Consider the following 18901-nt stretch of genomic DNA (forward strand, 5'->3'; position numbering starts at 1 on the left):
ACACACACACACATACACACACACACACACACACACACATATATATATATATACACACATATGAAACATATATATGTAACTAATCTAAACCTCATGAATATGAGATTGGCATTAATCCATTCATTGGTGCTCAGCCATCATGAGCCAAATGCTTACCCACACTTTTGCAATAAGGAAGGGGGAATCTAAAATATGAACTTATACCGGGCCCTCAAGCTACAGAAGAGGAGATATTTCAGGTACAACAAGGAGGGTTCAAGACTACATACTCTGAATTACCCCAACACAGTGCTACAGGAAAAAAAAAATCACATTTGTCTTCCATGTGACACTTTACACAAATACTTCATTTTCCTTGAGGGCATTTTCTGCTGTTCAACATTGGCTCTTCCCTGCTTTTTAAAAGCAATGTGTATGCTTTATCCATGTTGGTATTCTCCGTTCCTGCTAGCACCTGGCACATAGTAGATGCCCAATAAATATTGGATGACTGACAATATAAATAAATGGATGCCTCAGATGTTAGCCTCCGTAGAGATGGTATCTTCAGCAGCAAATTGTTGCTCTCTGTGGCTTTAGCCAGACTGAGTCAGGCAGCAGTTAATTAATGTGAGCAATAACCAAAGGACTTCCAGCATTGCCATTAAAAATGATTTCATAAAGTTCATTTCTTTAATCCTTTGGCAGAACCCTTTTAATGACAAAGTATAACTCATTCCGTCTTAAGGGGTAATAATTACCTGAGTTCCAGTTTTTAAAAACAATACTACTATTATTTGTTTGAGAATTTCACACAAAGGTTTTTTTTTTTTTTATCATATTTACACCATCCCTCCCCATAATCTTTTTCAGGTCTACTTTTGTGTCCTTTAAAAAAAAAATCCTCAGAATTCAATTTTGTCCTATTCTTATTCTCATAGATATAAGACTATCCTCTGCAACACAGTCAAGCTACCAGGGCCCACACCCTTAAAGAAGATAGATCCACCCTTTCCCAGAAACCACCACGCGTTCATAGCCTCCCTACTGGGGTTGGGTGTTCATGATCCCCTTCTCTCTGTATGCTAAAAGATTTCGGCCTTGATCTTTGACGGTCTTGTTCGGGCAGCTACAGCTCCTGTGAGTTCATGAGGACAGAGGTCTTAGAGCATGCCCAGAAGGCACCGGCCCCACCTCATCCTTCCCACTTCTTTCCATCCCTTTTCCCGCAGTGACTCCCAATCTTGGAAGAGGTGGTGTGAATAATCCCTTGTGAGTGAACACTCCACAGGCATTTATTCTCTATACGTTGATCAGTTGTGAGTTTCTGAATTAACCACCATCCACTGGATATACCCCAGGCCTTTCTTCTCAAGGAGGGGCTACATCCCTGCTTTACTAAAATCGCTATTTGGGGCATGGTGCACAGAATTCACTCCCTTTGGCTCTGTTCACGGGCTGTTTACAGTTGCTAAGAAACGGAGGCTCTCTGTGCTTTGTTTAACACTGATGCTGAGGCTTCTGACCTGGTAACGAGCTAGAATTCTTTTTTTCTATTTGTTTTATGGTATCTGCTATTCTGAATTTGAGAAGCGGTATGAGGCTATATTCTTTTGGTAATGTAATAGGAAAGAAAGAAAAAAAAAAAAAAAAACAAAATCCCAGCCCAGCAAAAACAAGTGTATCCACAGCAGCGGGCATAAATGGCACATAGACTGCCAACCGGCTAAATGGGATGCTGATCTGAGCAAATGTGATTTGCCAGCCTTTGTTCTGCTCTCTGGAGGGCACAGAAGGTCATGCTCACTGCCACTGAGAATGCCCACAGGGAGATATGAAAACATTGTCTATTCTCTTCTCCCCTCCTGCTATTTTTAGCTCTGCATAGCGAGATCAATTTTAGTTAACAGCAGAGGAGAGTTTTAAATGGTGCTTCAGTTTCAAGTTGCCCATGTCTGCTATATTTAGATACCCTCCCCCCAACCCCCACGATTCCTACTCTATCAAAACATGTCTCCGTAAAGAAGCTTGGCTGCAGTCACTGCTCAGCACACAGACTCCCTTCAAGTGGAAAATATCTCTCACTAATTAATGTAACTCACAAGGAAGACATATCTATTTCAATCTCTGAGTCAGAGGTAAGGAGAATTCTTTTACAAATATAAATTGGCACTCATACTTTGGGTGTATGGTGTGGATACTGCATGAAGGATCATCCTTAAAAGTATGTTTTGTTATACTCTGCTCTTGGGTTATCTTGTGAATTGGGCCAGTGAGGTGGCTCAGCAAGCAACAGTCCTTGCTGCCTAGCCAGATGGCCTGAGTTCAATCCCCAGGCCCTACTTGATGGAAGGAGAGAACTGACTTCTGAAAGTTGTCCTCTGACTTCTACACACTCTGTGGTACATGCATGTACATCCACAGATCCACAATAAATAAATACATAAATAAATAAATAAATAAATAAATAAATAAATAAATATTTTTGTTTTTGCTTTTGTTTTAAATCTGGTGAACAGACAGCAACTAAACAGCTGTGATTGTCAGTGTTCAATACCCTTCGCCCTTCGTACCTGGTCTTATCTAGCTGAAAAGATCTACCGTGAAGTTGGGCTCTCTTCTTGCTTTGGGATAATGACTGCAACTCAAGGTGTGAGTTTGAGTCTAGACTGCATCGTTTATGTGCTGTATAATCTGAAGCAAGTTCCTTCCCCTTCCATGACGAAACCCACATCACAGTACTGTATAATACGCATTCACTTTCTATGTGACATACTTGGAGACCTAGCCCCGTGCCTAGAATTTAGTAAGTGCTCTGTAACAGTTCTCACGGAGTTGAAGGAGCACACCCAGTTTCCAGGACGTACAGTAAGCAAAGCAGACAGCTGTGCTAAACGGTGGTCAGCTTGATTGAAAAGATGGGACAGTGGGCGGAGTGTAGGGGGAACATTCATGGGTGTGTCGGTTACCACAGACAGAGACAGTAAAAGAGGCCTGCATCACAAGTGTAGGAATACACACAGAATTTACACGATGCTTTGGTCACAACCTGAAGGGACTCAGCACTGAGCGAAGCAGAGCCTCAGCTGCTCTCAGAATGAAAGGAGAGGCAAGATCATAAGGATTATCTGGTGTGGGCTAAAGAGGCTTCTCTTCCATTCTCCATCTTCTCCTCCTCCTCTTCTTTCTCCCCCTCCTCCTTCACCTCCTCCTCCTCCTTCACCTCCTCCTGCTCTTTCTCCTCCTACTTTACCACCACCACCTCCACCATCACTATCATCATCTCCTAAAGGACTTTGGGAACTTAAGCTGTTCCAGATACTGGAAGAGTACGAGGATGGGCTAGAGAGCATGTGCCATTCTATAACTAGGAACAATCTTTGGGTTTAATAGTTTCTTTGCCTTCCATCCTACTGCAGTGATTCCCAGCTGCCCTGGGTGTATGTAAACTTTACACAGGTGATTATTAGCAGATCAGTGCCCTCTGTAAGTCACCCCTATATTTATTGAGGGTTCGCTCATCAGTCTACAACATGACTTCAGTGGGTAATGTTCCTTGCTCTGCAAGCATGAAAATCGGAGTCCAAACCTCCTGCTCCTATATAAACTGCCAGACAAGGCGAGGTATGCCTGGAACTGGGTCAGTACTGGGAAGGTTGAGACAGGCAGATCCTGAGACCTTGCTGGCTGGGTAGCTTAGCTGATGCTGACCTTCTGGTTCTGTGAGAGACCCACTTTCAAAACAATAGTACAGCAAGTGACAACAGCACACACACACACACACACACATACACATAACCACACATACACACACTCTCACACATGCTCATATACACATACACACACACACACTCACACATACACATAATCACACATTCACACACTCATACATACACATATACTCATACATACACACATACTCACACATACACACTCACATATTCACACACATACTCATATGTATGCACATATACATACTCATACACACTCACAGACTCACATACACATTCATACACACTCATACATACACACACACTCACACACATACAAACACATACACACTCATACATACACACACATTCACACTCATATGTACACACATACATGCTCATACATACACACACATTCACATATACACACATTCATACACATACACTCACATGTACGCACATACCCACACACATGCACACACATACATAAATACATACACACATACATAGTCATACATACACACATACACACATATACATACTTATACATACACACACATATACATACTCATATACACACACATACATGCACATACATACACACATACATGTTCATACATACACACATACACACTCATACATACACACATACACGTGCATACATACACACCCTCACATATACACACACATACACTCATACATATACTTACACACACGCATACATACACAGTTATACACACACATGCATGGTCATACACACACATACACTCACACACACTCACACATGTACTCACTCATATATACATACACACATGTGCAAATATCACTCCAATGAGATAATTATAGATACAAAAGATGGTACATTTAAATATTAGAATTGAATGGTTCAGATGACCTCAGGAAAAAAAAATCCAAGATCTCATTAAAATAGCAACTTGCAGTTTTCTATCTCAGACATAGAGGTGTGGAAATGGGTAGGAAGAGAGAGAAGAAAGAAGAGAAATTTACCAATGACAATTCAGAAAATGGAGACCAGTGACTTGGGGAAAAAATGAGTCTGTCTTTGTGATCAGGTTCCATGGTGTCCAGCTAAGCAATAACCTGTGGGACACAGCCTGTATGTCAGTTCTTAGGCTTCTTCATGACCCATGGAGTCAAAGCCCTTTGCAGCAACTGTTTTGTTGCTTGTTTATTTAAATACTGCATGATTAGTTCATCATATATAACAGATTATTTGAGTAGTACTGACCACAGTGACATTCTCCCAAGTGATTAATATCATGCCTCTTGGGAGAGCTTTATATAGTCGGCATGAATTTTTCTTCACCGTATCCTAGGAACACGGGTGCTATCCTCCTTGCCTTGATAAATGCTCAGTTATACAACTTCCTCTGAGTCACGTTATTAGCATGTGATAACTCAGTGTTGCCATCTGTTGTTTTAAGAAGACTAGTTGCTGTGGTGAGGAAAACAGGAAGTTCTCCAGGTGGCTGGAAGTTTCAAAGATGTCACCAGATGGGGTCTTTGTTAGAAGAAACATGTGTGGAAATGCTTCAGAGTCTTATTGAGGAAAGCACCGAGACTGACCAAAAGTGGTGGTAGATGGGGAAGGAACTGAGGAGTACCTGGCTCTAAGGATTTTCACGGAGATGCCTGGAAGGGTGATAGAAAGATCCCATCTTAGAGATGTGAGCATGAGTGTGTATTTAGGAAGATGTCAAGCGGTCAATATGAGGCCTCTGATAAGGGCATCAGTGTGAACAAGTAAGAATCTTCCAGAACAGCAGGAGGTGCTAAGGAACAAAGCATCTACATGTTAAATTGCCATTGGGAAGTCCCTGAAGCAGAGATTCTATCTGTTCCCCATCAGGGCATATGTTAGGGCCTGGTCCCCAAGTGCTGAAGTCTCAGGAGGGTTTCTTCTTCCCTTCATTAATTCAAAAAGGGTTATTATTTTTTCTCCCTACGTATTAAAATCTATATAGCTTTGACTCTTGTTTTAATGTCTGCACCATCTTCTTGCCATTGCATCTCTGTAAGACGCTGGTGTTTACAAACTATAATCTCAGTGAGGAAGTCTAGAGAAAAATGCAGGAGGGGCTCAGTCACTGCCTAGAGTCAAAAGTGGCCTTATGGCCACCCCCCTGTGTCAATTACATTGGAAGGCACTACCACCCAGGACCCTTTCAGGACCCTGCTCATTACAGGTGGGAGGCATCTTGCCTGCAATACAGTCCCTCCTTCTTACCACAGGAACCAAGACATTGTCACCAACCTGATCCCACCCACTCAAGAAGCTAGAGGACAGAAGTTGGGCATCTCTTTGAACAGTAGCCAAGCCTCAGTCAGTGTCTGAGGCCTGAATGAGCATTAGACTCTTGCCCACACTAGATAGTTTTTCATGTGTCTCAGCATAGCTCAAGGGAAAACCCTGACTGGTGCATTTTTGAAGGCTTTTGGCCCTGGCCTCCTTTCTGCACACAGGGGACAGGACAATCTAACGCAGACAAGGGAGCAAGCAGGTGACAGATGAATGCTTTCCTTGTCCCATAAAAGGAACTGGTCTGAATGTCCTGTCCTCACTGCACCATGGCCAAGATTGTCTCCACCCTGGGTGGAAAAGGCTTGACACAAGCTCTTTGTCCCCAACTAAGCCCAGTTGTTCCCTTTGAATAGTGACAGTATTGACGTCAACCCTCATGATGGAAGAATTAGCTGAAGCCCGAGGGGAAAGAGAAGCCAAAAAAAGAAAAATCCAATCCAGTAAAGCTAAGGCTATTTCTTTTTAGTTTGTAGGTACTCAGCAGATGTTAAGCTTTGTGGAATTTTGATAGTAACAAAGTTTCCCAAAATAGCACAATGAGATGTCAGCCTTAATGGGACCACAGCCAGAAAACATCCCTTACTAATGTGCAGCCTGACTTGATTAACATAACTGAAGATGCTTTTGCACCCCACATGAAGAGGCTGCACCAGAGGGGGCCAAACTGCTACTCAGTCTCATTCTGGGTTCTTCTTCCTCCATGCCAGAGGTGTGAATGAGATGTGGGGGAGGGGGAGGCAGGTGGTGCCTTGGAAGGAGTGCCCCTTTATATTAGCCAAGGTAAAGAAAAGACCTAACAAAGGCTAGCTTTCCTTGTGTGCTTCACTGCAGTTGTGAAGGGGTGGGGAAGGAAAAAGAAGAAAGGAGAACGGGAAGAAGAGAAGGGATGGGGAAGGCATGGAAAGAGAAAGGAAGGAAAGCAGAAAGTGGGAATGGAAGATGGGAGGAAAGAAGGAATTAGAGATGGAAGAAAGGGAGGGGAAGGAAAAAAGGAAAAGGAAGCCAGGAATGGTAGAGTATGCTAGAAATACCACCACTTCAGAGACTGGGACAGAAGGGTTACAAGTTCAAGGACAGCCTGATTACATAGTGAGTTCCAGGCTAGCCTGGGTTATACAGTGAGTTCTAGGACAGCCTGGGCTACATAGTGAATTCTAGGACAGCCTGGGTTACAAAATGTGATCTCTCCAACAAGGATAGCTGTCTTCCAAAAAGACGAGTAAAAGGCCAGGGTGTATGTTCATGCTGGCCTGTATCACAGCTCTCACCCACACCAGCCTTAGGTTTCATGACCTTCACATTCATGCTTTTATGCGATTTCTCTCTCTCTCTCTCTCTCTCTCTCTCTCTCTCTCTCTCTCTCTCTCTCTCTCTCTCTCTCTCACACACACACACACACACACACACACACACACACACACACAAAAGCACACACAAGCATTACACACCTCCATTAGATCAGCGTCAGCAGGGTTGCTGACACCACTGGGGTTTGTTGGTTAGCAAGCACTTCTAGTAAGTTCTCCCTCCAAGAACCAGTGCTCAGAGATGCCCTCAAGCTGCACTGAACCATCATCTTCTGCACCCTGCAGATAAAACTGGCTCCAAGAGGGTTCCTCTCATTAGCAGTACCCAAGTATCCTCTTCTGCCTTAGAGCTTTGATCTTAAAAAGAAATAAATTAGAAAAAACAAAACAAAACAAAAAAACACCACCATGGTGATAAACTCCACTTAATCCAACTTATTTAACACAACATTAAATGGGTCACAAGATGTCTACAGTGATTTCAAAGGGGGTTACTCCCTTGCTGGATTAAGGTTTACTTTCCATCCAGATTGTCACATAGTATGGTACAAACAGGGGCAGCATGCTGACTGGTCCTTATCAACTAACTTGGACCAGGGGTCTAATACTTACACCAGTCCTATCTGCAATTTCAGCAACCGTAACTCACAGAGTCTCTATGCACTGCAGAGTGACTCCTCTCCCTGCTTCTATTGCTTTTGCTTCCTGTGCACTTAGGAGCCATAATACTCTGTTTTCCTGGACCAGTCACTTCCATGAAAGTTCCTACTGGACACAGTGGGATGCTGATGGGGATGCTGACAGAGGATCTCATAAAGAGCTTCCTGCCTTGTAGACTGAGGAGACCGTTGAGTGAGCAAAGCACTGGCCATGCAAATAGGAGGGCCTGAGTTCAGATATCTGGAGCCCACGGAAAGCCAGAGACGCTAGGGTATGTCCCTAGTCCTACCGTTCCTATGCCAAGATGGAAGCTATAAATGAGGGGATCCCAAGCACTCATGGCCCAGCCCTCTCTCAGATGAGGAACTAAATAAGAACGAATCCCCAAGGCTGTCTTGTGATCTTCACACCTGAGCCTACAGGAACAAGCAAGCATGCACGTGCATGCAAACACACCTGTGCACATCTCTAAAAGGAATAAAACTTTTTTTGACTCTGAATAAAAAGCAGAGTTGATCTGTATTCGTTTGCCAGGATGTATAACAAAGCACCATAATGTGAATGACATCTGTAACAAGACTTGTTGGCATGCATTTCTGGAGGTTCCAAGATCAAGGTGTGTACAGGGCGATACTCTCTCTCTCTCTCTCTCTCTGAATGTGTTAGGGAAGGACCTGTTCCTGCCTCTTTCCTAGCTTCTGGTCATAACCTGGCATTGGACAACATAGACCCGTTCTTCATGTGGCATTTATTCACTCTGTGTGAGTTTCTGTGTGTTTACCCAACCTCATCCTTTTTTCTAAGGCTATGGACTTAATGACCTCATCTTCACGTGGCCATCTCTAAAGAGACCCTATGATCAAGTGCAGTCACATTCACAAGTACTCAAGGTTAGGACTTCAATTCCTTTTAGGGGGACAGTTCAACGAATAACAGTGACTAAGCAGTATGGCCATCCTTCCCAGCATCACTTGGAAGAGCTTTGATACCTACTACATCATCCAGGGTCCCCGTTTTCAATGTCAGCCTCCAACATTCAAGTCTTTAGCTTGCAAGTTTTCTGTTCCGCTCCTGTTCGATTACCAGTGTGTGGACAGAACCACAAATGGCTGACACCCTGTCATGGGGACTAACAATACTCGTTCTAATCATCAAGTAGAGGCTCACATTACAGACCTAGGACAGCAGGCACGATTCCTGGGCAGGGTGGTTTCTAGGTTGTGATCCTTGTAGGAAGGCAAGATTTAAGGAACTCTTAGAGAGAGGTGAGATGGTTCCAAATAATAGCAGCAGATAGGCCGAGTGTAAGAATATAGACACCATGATTAGGCGAGAACTGGTAAGTCACTCTGACAAAGCACACGGAGAGTGGGTGAATTCAGGAAAAGACTGCTGAGAGGTGACACAGAATCTTCTTGACTAGTTCAAGGACATCTGAACTTGGTGAGACTTGGGGAGTTGGTCACCAAGATACAATCTAGAAGATACTACCTTTAGAAGTCCTTTCTCTGTTGAGTCCTGAAGGATGGGCTGTAAGGAGTGAGGTTTCAGGGGAAGATGGAGATGCTAACAGTTATGGAGACAGTACAGGCTGTAGACCCACCTTCTCTTGTACATGGAGATTGTGTTGCTTCTACTGGTCTATGCTGTTAAGGCACAAATGTTGTTTGACTACACTGTGCATTCAGCAATGGGGAAGACCATGGGAGAGGCTCAAGAAATACCTACTGAGGTGAAATGAAGACATATAGATGCCAGGGAGTGACTTGATTGTAAAACAGGGAACCAGAGGCAATTTTTATAAGGACAACATTTAATTGGGACTGGCTTACAGGTTCAGAGGTTCAGTCCATTATCAAGACAGGAGCATGGCAATGTCCAGCCAAGCATGGTGCAGGAGGAGCTGAGAGTTCTATATCTTCATCTGAAGGCTGCTAGAAGAGTGGCTCTTACATGGTTAGGAGGAAGGTCTCTTTGCCCACCCCCACAGTGACATACTTCCTCCAACAAAGCCGCCCCTCCTAATAGTGCCACTCATTGGGCCAAGCATATTCAAACCACCACAAACAACAGCCAAAGGTGGATGTGCAAGAGGGACAATATCTATGAATGTCCTCTAGGCTGCATATGCTCATGTACACATATGCATATCTATATACCTATGTACCCCCAAGCCAAAGAGACAGTGAGAGGGAGAGAGGGGGGCGAGGGAGAGAGAGAGAGAGAGACAGAGACAGAGAGAGAGACACAGAGAGAGGGACAGAGAGAGAGAGACAGAGAGAGAGAGAGAGACAGAGAGACAGAGAGAGAGACAGAGAGAGAGACAGAGAGAGACAGAGAGAGAGAATGAAAGACTCTTGGGATTATGGCCTTAATGATCACCAACCAGTCACTCACTAACCACTGAAGATTCCGGACAAGCAATAATCCATGCCTATTATACCCCAGAGCTGTGGTTGTGTGAATCATACATCTGGAGGAGAATTTAAAGACTATCTCTGCCAAAACATGTTTGACTCAAGATTACTCAGCCATTAGCAGCAAGTCCTGGGATCAAACAGTAACAGGTCTGACTAACTGGCTGTGTTAGTCAGCTCTCTGTCACTGAGACAAGACACCTAAACTAATCAGTCAATGAAGTTGATTTGGGCTTATGGCTTCAGAGCCTTTGGTCCATGCTCACTTGGTGCTGTGAAGCACAGTTGTCAGGAGGGAACCATGTAAAAGTAATTTTTAAATCTGTTTTTTCCTTTTGGTCCTTTAGTCCCCATCAATAACAACTTTAAGACATTTATTATTATTATTATTATTATTATTATTATTATTATTATTATTATTATTTCTAGGCCATAAGCTTTGGCTCATTCCCTGACTAGCTCGTAACTTATTTAGCCCATTTAAACTATTCTATGTCTATGTGGTTAGTTACCTCTTCTTTAGTCCCAGCCCACTTCTTCCTTAGAATCTCCTCAGTATCTGCATGCTGGTTTACGCCCATCTTCTTGGTCTTGAATCTCATCTCTCTTGGCTCTCCCCTGTGTCTCTCTTTCATTTCCTACTATTTTCCAGAATCCCCTCTCTTCCTGCCAGTGCCTCACCCCCTATTTCTGCCTCAGCTCATTAGCCGTCAGCTTATTTATTGACGAGTGATATTGATAAGAGAATCTTTCTACAGAACCATGATGGAGAAGGCAGACCCACTTACCTCATGGAGGTCAGGAAGCAAAAAAGGAGAGAGAAGAGGGCCGGGGTCTGATCATCACCTTCAGGAGCATATCCTCAATGGTCTAACTTCCTTCTGTGATGCTTCAGCTCTTGAATGTTCTCTCATGTCCAAGGGCATGGCAACCTGAGCTTTTGGAGGGCACTGAGGAGCCAGAGCATTACAGTGCTTGCTGTCCTGAGAAAGGTTAAATGGCTTATTTGTGGTTGGCTAGTTGATAGTGGACAGATGGCAGTTGAATATTTGATAGATGTTAGCTAGGACACAATGACAGACAGGCCTTATTCCATCTGATGTCAGATCGCAGGCTTCCCAATGCACCAAAACATGTTTGACCTATTTCCTTTGCAAACCTTACTAAAGCAGCTTTTAAGACTCTTTCCTGAGGGAGAGGAAGGACAAAAGGAACCAGAGGGGTCAAGGACACCACAGGAAAACCCAAAGAATCAACTAACTTAGGCTCACAGGGGCTCAGAGAAACAGAACTGACAACTAGGGAGCCTGCATGAGTCTGACCTAGGTATGTGTTATAGTTGTAAAGCTTGGTCTTCTTGTAGAACTCCTAACAGTGGGAGCAGGGGCTATCTCTGACTCTCTTGATCTTTTTCCTACTACTGAATTGCCTTGTTCAGCCTTAATTCGAGGGGAGGTGTCTAGTCTTATTTGACATGCTCTTTGGTTGATATCCATGGAAGGCCTGCCCTTTTCTGAAGAGAAATGGAGGGGTAGGTGGGGGAAATGCAGGGAGAGAGTGGGGGAGAGGAAACTGTGGTCAGGATGTAATATATGAGAAAATGAATTTAAAAACACCTTCAGCCAGGCTCATGCCTTTAATCCCAGCACTTAGGAAGCATAGGCAGGTTGATCTCTGTGATTGAGGCCAGGCTAGTCTGCAGAGTGAGTTAAAGGACAGCTGGAGCTACACAGAGAGACCCTGTCTCAAAACAGCAACAAAACAAAACAACAACAAACAACAACAAATAGACAAAAAAAAAAAAAACCCCAACCAACCAAACAACAAACCTCTGTCCCTTTTCTCAGCCAATGTCTCTTGCTTTTCAGGAGAGAAATATGAGCTGCACGCTGGAACTGAGTCTACACCGAGCGTCGTGGTGCATGTGTGTGACAGCGACATGGAGGAGGAGGAGGACCCAAAGACTTCCCCAAAGCCAAAAATCATCCAGACCCGGCGTCCCGGCCTGCCACCCTCCGTGTCCAACTGAGCACGTCCATGATAACATGCATCTCCTCTTATCATGCTTCCCGCCCCCCCCCTTGTTGTTTGTCCAAACAATTAATTGCCTTTAAGTCCCTGGGTGTTTGGTTGTTTGCGAATCCTTCCTTGTAATTAAGCCTCTCGGACAAAAGGGCTAGGCAAAGGTGATATGTCTCCCAATCAACTCCTACCCATTAACTACAATCCATCACTTAGAAAGTTCTAGATAGAGGGTAGTATTTTCTTATTAAATAATCAGTACAGCCCATATCTCTGTTCTTTCATGTTGATCCAAGCCAGAGACATCGGTAATGAAGAGCCTTTATGTTGTTTGTGAGCTGCTCCAGTTCAGTCCTGTGTGTGTGTGTGTGTGTGTGTGTGTGTGTGTGTGTGTGATGTTTTTTTCCTGGCCACTTATATAGGACCATAAGTAAACTTGGCTTTGACTGCATGAGATCCCCCTATCTGGTCTCACCCAGTCCTCTGCATCCCGACATTCCCAGGACATGCACGATCACCAGCATTGATTTTGATGATTTTGAGGGTATGCCCCAACTTGTGGTATCCCAGCCCTGTCCTGTATAGACAAGGGGCATCCGCAGCACCATTCAGCTCAATAAGTCTGGGAATCATTATTAGTTTGAGTCAATTACATCATATAACTCTGGCCAAATTCCTGGAGGTAAAATTGAGCATGGCCCCAAAGATGTTGAACATCACTACCACAGAGGTCTACCCAGTGTTACTGGGGAGGCTTGTCCAAGTGACAGAGACCGATTTCAGACAAACCTATTTATTATAAAATCTCATAGTGTCTGAATGACTGTCCCCTACCCCTTTGTATATTTGTACAGATGTTTGAGCTGTGCTTTTAAAATCTGGATGTTTTTTATTTAGTGATTGTTCAACCATTAGCTGCTTAATGACATCATACCTGTGTTGCTTCTGAATGCATTCTGATTCTAATGTAGATAACCTGATACTATTACATGCTATTGCGGTTCGTGCTAAGTTGTAAAAGGGAACAGCAATGTCTCATGCCAATAGATAACTGACTAGCCAACCTTTGCTGTCCAAACCACCTGTTTCCAAACAAAGATCCAAGTATCAGTTATAAGCAACTTGGGTGACGCTAAATCCAAGAAATGTATACAGCTGAGCATTTCAGAGCACAAAGGATGATGGGTAAACGGATGCCCTTCCCATTCATCCAATGCCCATGCGCTCAAAAGTTCCTTGTTTTTGTTATGTGTGACTTTTGTATATCTCTAGCCCAAAGTGCATTACAGAAGATACACCTGCAGAACCATACTTTCTGCTCCATGTGTCAAGCCTCATCTATTCCTGTTCATTAACTAGTAACTTTGGATGCAAATACCATTTACCACACAACAGGCAAGGACTTTCATGGCCTAAGCCTCGGAGTAACACACAAGAACACTAACACAGCCACCTGATGGGGGGATAATTGTGGTTTTTTGATTAAGGTGTATGTTAGTTTCCGCAGAAACTTCAAACCTAGACTGATCATTCAGAAAATTAAAAGTCCGTTCTACTGTGAAATATAGCAATATAGTGCCGGACACGGTACAGTACGATTGAGACCGAGGACAGTATTGCTTGTGGAATCCTAAGTTTCCATGGGGAAAACAAGTCGTCTTTTCAAAATCAGATCTGAGGAGTGTACACAGTAAGCAAAGGCTTTGACTTTCCTTTGTTGTGGAAGGTTTTGTTTTCTTTTTTTTAAATTGGCCATGGAAAGACTAGAAATAGTGGCGAGATGATGCCCTCTCGTGGCAGAAACAGTGAAATCGGTTGTATAGATGGATTGATTACAACAGTCAACTACCAGGGGCTGACCTTCTAATCCACATTAACTTTCAGGATGCAGGAGAGAGAGAGAGAGAGAGAGAGAGAGAGAGAGAGAGAGAGAGAGAGAGAAACAAAATGAAAGTCTGGGAAATAATTTGCGCTTCCAAACAATGATAGCAGAAATGTCTAATTTAGTAAAAGTTGAGTGTGACTACCTTGCATAGTCCTTAAGAACTCAGTGTTCTAGACGGCCCAGATGATTAGTCTTAGTAAACTGTATTGCCATCTGTTGACGTTAACCTGCTACAGATCAAGGGGTTCTCGCGCTAGATTGAGCATGGGGACGGGGGAGGGGGAGCTTTCCCCAGAAGGAATGGGGAAGCCACGGGACCTCCCAGCATCGAGAAAGTCACCTGGACACTTCCATGATGCTCATTATGCAAACCTCTTTAGCGCTCTTTTAAGTTTGAAACGTTTTTAAATGGAGGGGAAGGGGAAGGTTTCCACCAACTGAATCATTTGTGCACGTGTACAGCTCAAAGAGCTTAGAGTTCAAATATATCTGGTGAATGACTGTCTGTGTGGCATCATTTCTGACTTGTCTGCCTGGACTAAGGATCCCTGAGGCTGGGGAGGTGGGGGAGTGCAAGCCAGCTTGGAGTTTTCTGAAGGGTAACCAACGTATGGAGCTAACCCAATGATATTCTTCCTAATGAACTAGGAGGGAAGCTGGTAATAGCATTCCCATGAAGAAGTTATTTAAGCCAAGCCTGGAAAGATGGGTTGGCTTCTCATTAAGGGGGCTCAGAAGGTTATTTTACTGTCAAGTTCAACCATACTGATTCCAAAAGGCATTTCAAGTGTGCTAAGAACACCTTTTTAAAAATTAGATATTTTCTTCATTTGCATCCCAAATGCTATCCCGAAAGTCCTCTATACCTCCCCCCCCACCCTGCTCCCCAACCCACCCACTCCCACTTCCTGGCCCTGGCATTCCCCTGCACGGGGGCATATAAAGTTTGCAAGACCAAGGGGCCTCTCTTCCCAATGATGGCCGACTAGGCCATCTTCTGCTACATATGAAGCTAGAGCCACGAGCTCTGGGTGTACTGGCTATTCATATTGTTGTTCCACCTATGGGGTTGCAGACCCCTTCAGCTCCTTGGGTACTTTCTCTAGCTCCTCCATTGGGGTCCCTGTGTTCAGGACTAAGAACATTTTTTAACACCTTCCCACTATGTTCTTTAAAAACACTAACAGGAAGCCCTCTGATAGAGAGCCCTTAAACAATAAAAGAAATGCTCGTGAAATATAAAAGGTTTGCTTTCTGGAAATCATTAAGGTTAGAGCCGATACACATGGAGGAGTTAAATAACTCACAGCCAAGCAATGGTTCTCAACCTCTCTAACACTGCGACCCTTTAATACATGTCTTCATGTCTTGGTGACACCTAACCATAAAATTATTTTCATTGTTACTTCCTAAGTGTAATTTTGCTACTGTTATGAATCATAATATAAATATCTGTATTTTTCCAATGTTCTTTAGGGGGTCAAAACCCACAAGTTGAGAATTGCTGCTCTAAAAGCCAGTTGTAAAAGACATACAATACTTTCTTTTTGATGATTAACCTACATCGGGCAATTCACATAGATCCATGTGCCTTAACTATCTGAAGGCCCATAAACAGTCAAAGGTGCTCCACCTCACCTCTTGTCAGTCAAGAAGAAACCTCAAAGGTGAACATACCTGGCCTCTAGCAGCAGTGAAGTGTGCAGAACTAGGGAGTCCTGGGAAGGCAGCAGAAGAGGCCCGCATGAAGAAGACACAGTGATCATCTGAGAATGCTTGGGCAGTAGCTAACAGCACCATGGGCATGCCTGGCTAAAGCTCTTGCACTCTGAAGCACATAGAGGAAAGCTCTCATATCAATATAAAAATATGTACAAGGCCCAGAGAAGAGTGACCAGGAGCTATTAACGTTATACAACTCATATGTCCTTCAAGTGTTGAATGCATACATAAAAAAACCTGATGCAAGTAAGAGCATAAATATATTTCAAAGTTATATATGTATATGTATATATACATATAGGTATACTTTTTATATAACTTAAATGTAAATTATATTTATAAATATATATTCTTGCACACAAGTGTAATATATACATATATATGTGTTTATATACATATATATGTACATATATATAAATTACTGAGTATTTAACATATTGTTCCAGTTAGGGAGTTGAGAAGCATGCTAAAGGGCCAAGAAAATAGCTCATCGGGTTAAAAATTTGTCAAGAACTCTTGAATCCTAGAACCCATGCAAAATCTGGACACTGTGGTGCACATCTGTAATCCCAATCAAACACAAAGTGGAAGGTGGAAGCAGGACAATTCCCCCAGTAGCCTCTGGACTAGCTAGACTGGAATACACAGTACAGTAGCAGACAGTAAGAGAGACCCTGCCTCAAAAATATCATGAAAGTCAAGGAAGGCCAACAAAGGTCATCCTCTGACATCCAGATGTGTGGTCCATGACATTAGTGTGCTTGTTCACCAAAACACATCATATACATACCTAGAAATATTTTTTAAGAAGAACTATATTGATAGGAATTACAATAGGGTTGCCTTTGAGAGGGTGTTAACAGAGCAGGAACATGTGGGAACTGTCTAGAGGACTGCATACATTCTTGATTTGAATCTCCATACATAAAATTTATTCAACAAATGATATACCAAGAAAGCTATCTTCAGCCAAAATCAAACCATCATCAGAATGAGAAAGAGCAGACCACTGGTTGTAAACAGGGGCTACGAAGGAAGATCTTCACACTGGAAATGTTTCCCAGCCATTTCATGTACAAATTATTCATTTAAAGACAAGAGTATGCTTTAATAGGAAGTCCAGACTGTAATCCCAGAGACACTATTTACCCAGGGGGCCCTTACACTGCCTATCTTATGCTTAGCTTTCAGTGAATTGAATGACTTACCATTCATTTTCAGAGAATGGACACTTGTGTGGGGACAGCACAAGAAATAGACACATGCCCCAAATTCTGACCATGAAGTACAGTGCAAACCACTGACGGCTCACTCTGAAAGCAGAAGCTCAGAAGCGGAGGCCCATGGCAGCGAGGCTGAGAAGATGCCCTGTGCCTTCATCTCCTTCCTGTGCAATGCCCTGACAAAAGCCACTTAGTGAGGATGAGCATATGTGGGTTCACAATTAGAAATTGGAGACCATCATTGCAGGGGTCACAGTAGCAGGAGCTAGAGGAACCCAACCATGTTGCAGTCCCAGCAAGAAGCAGAGGGCAATGGATACCTGGGTTTTTTTTTTAAAAACTAGTTTTCCCTTTTATTCAATGCAGGACCAAAGCTTAGGGAATGGTGCTGCCTAAGGTTTCAGTGTGAAACCCTTTGCAGTTAACCTAAGCAGTTTAATCCCTCATAGGCGTACCTAGAGGCTAAACCATCTGCTGGGAGACTGATCTTCTGAGTGATTCCAGATTCTGGGAAGCTGACAACACTAATTGTGCAAGTGACTTGAAAAAAAAAAAAGCCAAATGAACTATGGAAGTACTGAAGAAAGGAGCATTATGGGAGGCAGAGGAAAGACTGGTCATATTTGAATAACCTCTAGGATGTTGTCAGTATGGCTGAGACACAGGATCGAGGCTAAGCATGTTCTCACAGGAGGTAGACAGAGTAAAGAGGGATCCAAGATTGTCTGGCTAAGTTAGAGCATCTTGGAATTCATTTTCATCACAATTAGGAGAGTTTTCTTCAGGAAGATTACGTGATTCCCTTCATCAGATGAATCTTGGCACAAATGGGAGAGATTTCTTTTCCCAAAGCTGGAATTCTAAACATATAGATGCTCTATGGTATGTGTTGGGGCAGCAGGGGTGGGGGTTGGGGAGGGGCTGGACCCACTTACCTACTCAAGACTGGATTCTCAGCATCCACTGTTAACAGAGAGTGTCTGAGAAAATTGGAGACTTTTTTTCCCCCTCCTCAAGTCACAAGAACAGATTATAAAGGATGATGGGTCAGTTATTCAGGAAAACACTCACTTAGCTACGGGTACAGAGCGTTCTTGCCAAAAGTCACTGTGCAAAGCGTCACTGAGCTCTTGGCAGATCCGCCTCTTAAATTTATGCAATCAGAGTAAGGGAAATTTTCAAGCAAAATGTTTTCTCTCAAACTCGTTTACCGGTTCTTTTCAAAGATGATGGGCAGTGGAATGTCTACAGATGTTGCTCGGTGGCAGAAAAATAGGAAAACTCCGAATCAGGTAATATAATTGAAGTATTTCACTCTGAAATTTTACACACGCGCGTGTGCACGCGCACACACACAACCTTGGCTCTTTTGCATAACTGCCCATTCTTACTTAAGTACTGAGTCTGAGAACGTAGGGTTAAGAAGAACTATGGGGCCTCGTTGACTAATTGTGATCATCATTAAGATGATGGCCATTTCTAAGCAGTCTGCACTTAGCTCTTAAAGTATTTTTATTCTTAAAGCATGATATGTGCTTGTCTCTAGAGTACTCCCAAATTCCATACCCTGAGAGTCATCCCATGTGTAAGAGTGGGTGTTATGTATGAATCTGAGTTCCCACTCTGCAGTAGAGGCATTCACACACCCAGATG

The 18901-nt window shown here is 43.3% G+C and overlaps 1 protein-coding gene across 5 annotated transcripts in view; it reads left to right on the forward strand.

Annotated features, from left to right (window-relative positions):
• Positions 1-14808, forward strand: part of Rcan2 (regulator of calcineurin 2) — a 238165-nt gene extending 223357 nt beyond the window's left edge. For all 5 annotated transcript variants that reach the window (NM_001357742.1, NM_207649.1, NM_001286653.1 and 2 more), the window contains one exon: positions 12265-14808. In NM_001357742.1, the coding sequence (NP_001344671.1) occupies positions 12265-12425 (161 nt within the window). In that variant the 3' untranslated portion in view covers positions 12426-14808. The remainder of the gene's footprint in view (positions 1-12264) is intronic.
• Positions 14809-18901: the final 4093 nt, after the last annotated feature.

The sequence above is a fragment of the Mus musculus genome, chromosome 17 (genome assembly GCF_000001635.26).
Source record: "Mus musculus strain C57BL/6J chromosome 17, GRCm38.p6 C57BL/6J".
In the NCBI taxonomy this organism is placed as follows: domain Eukaryota; kingdom Metazoa; phylum Chordata; class Mammalia; order Rodentia; family Muridae; genus Mus; species Mus musculus.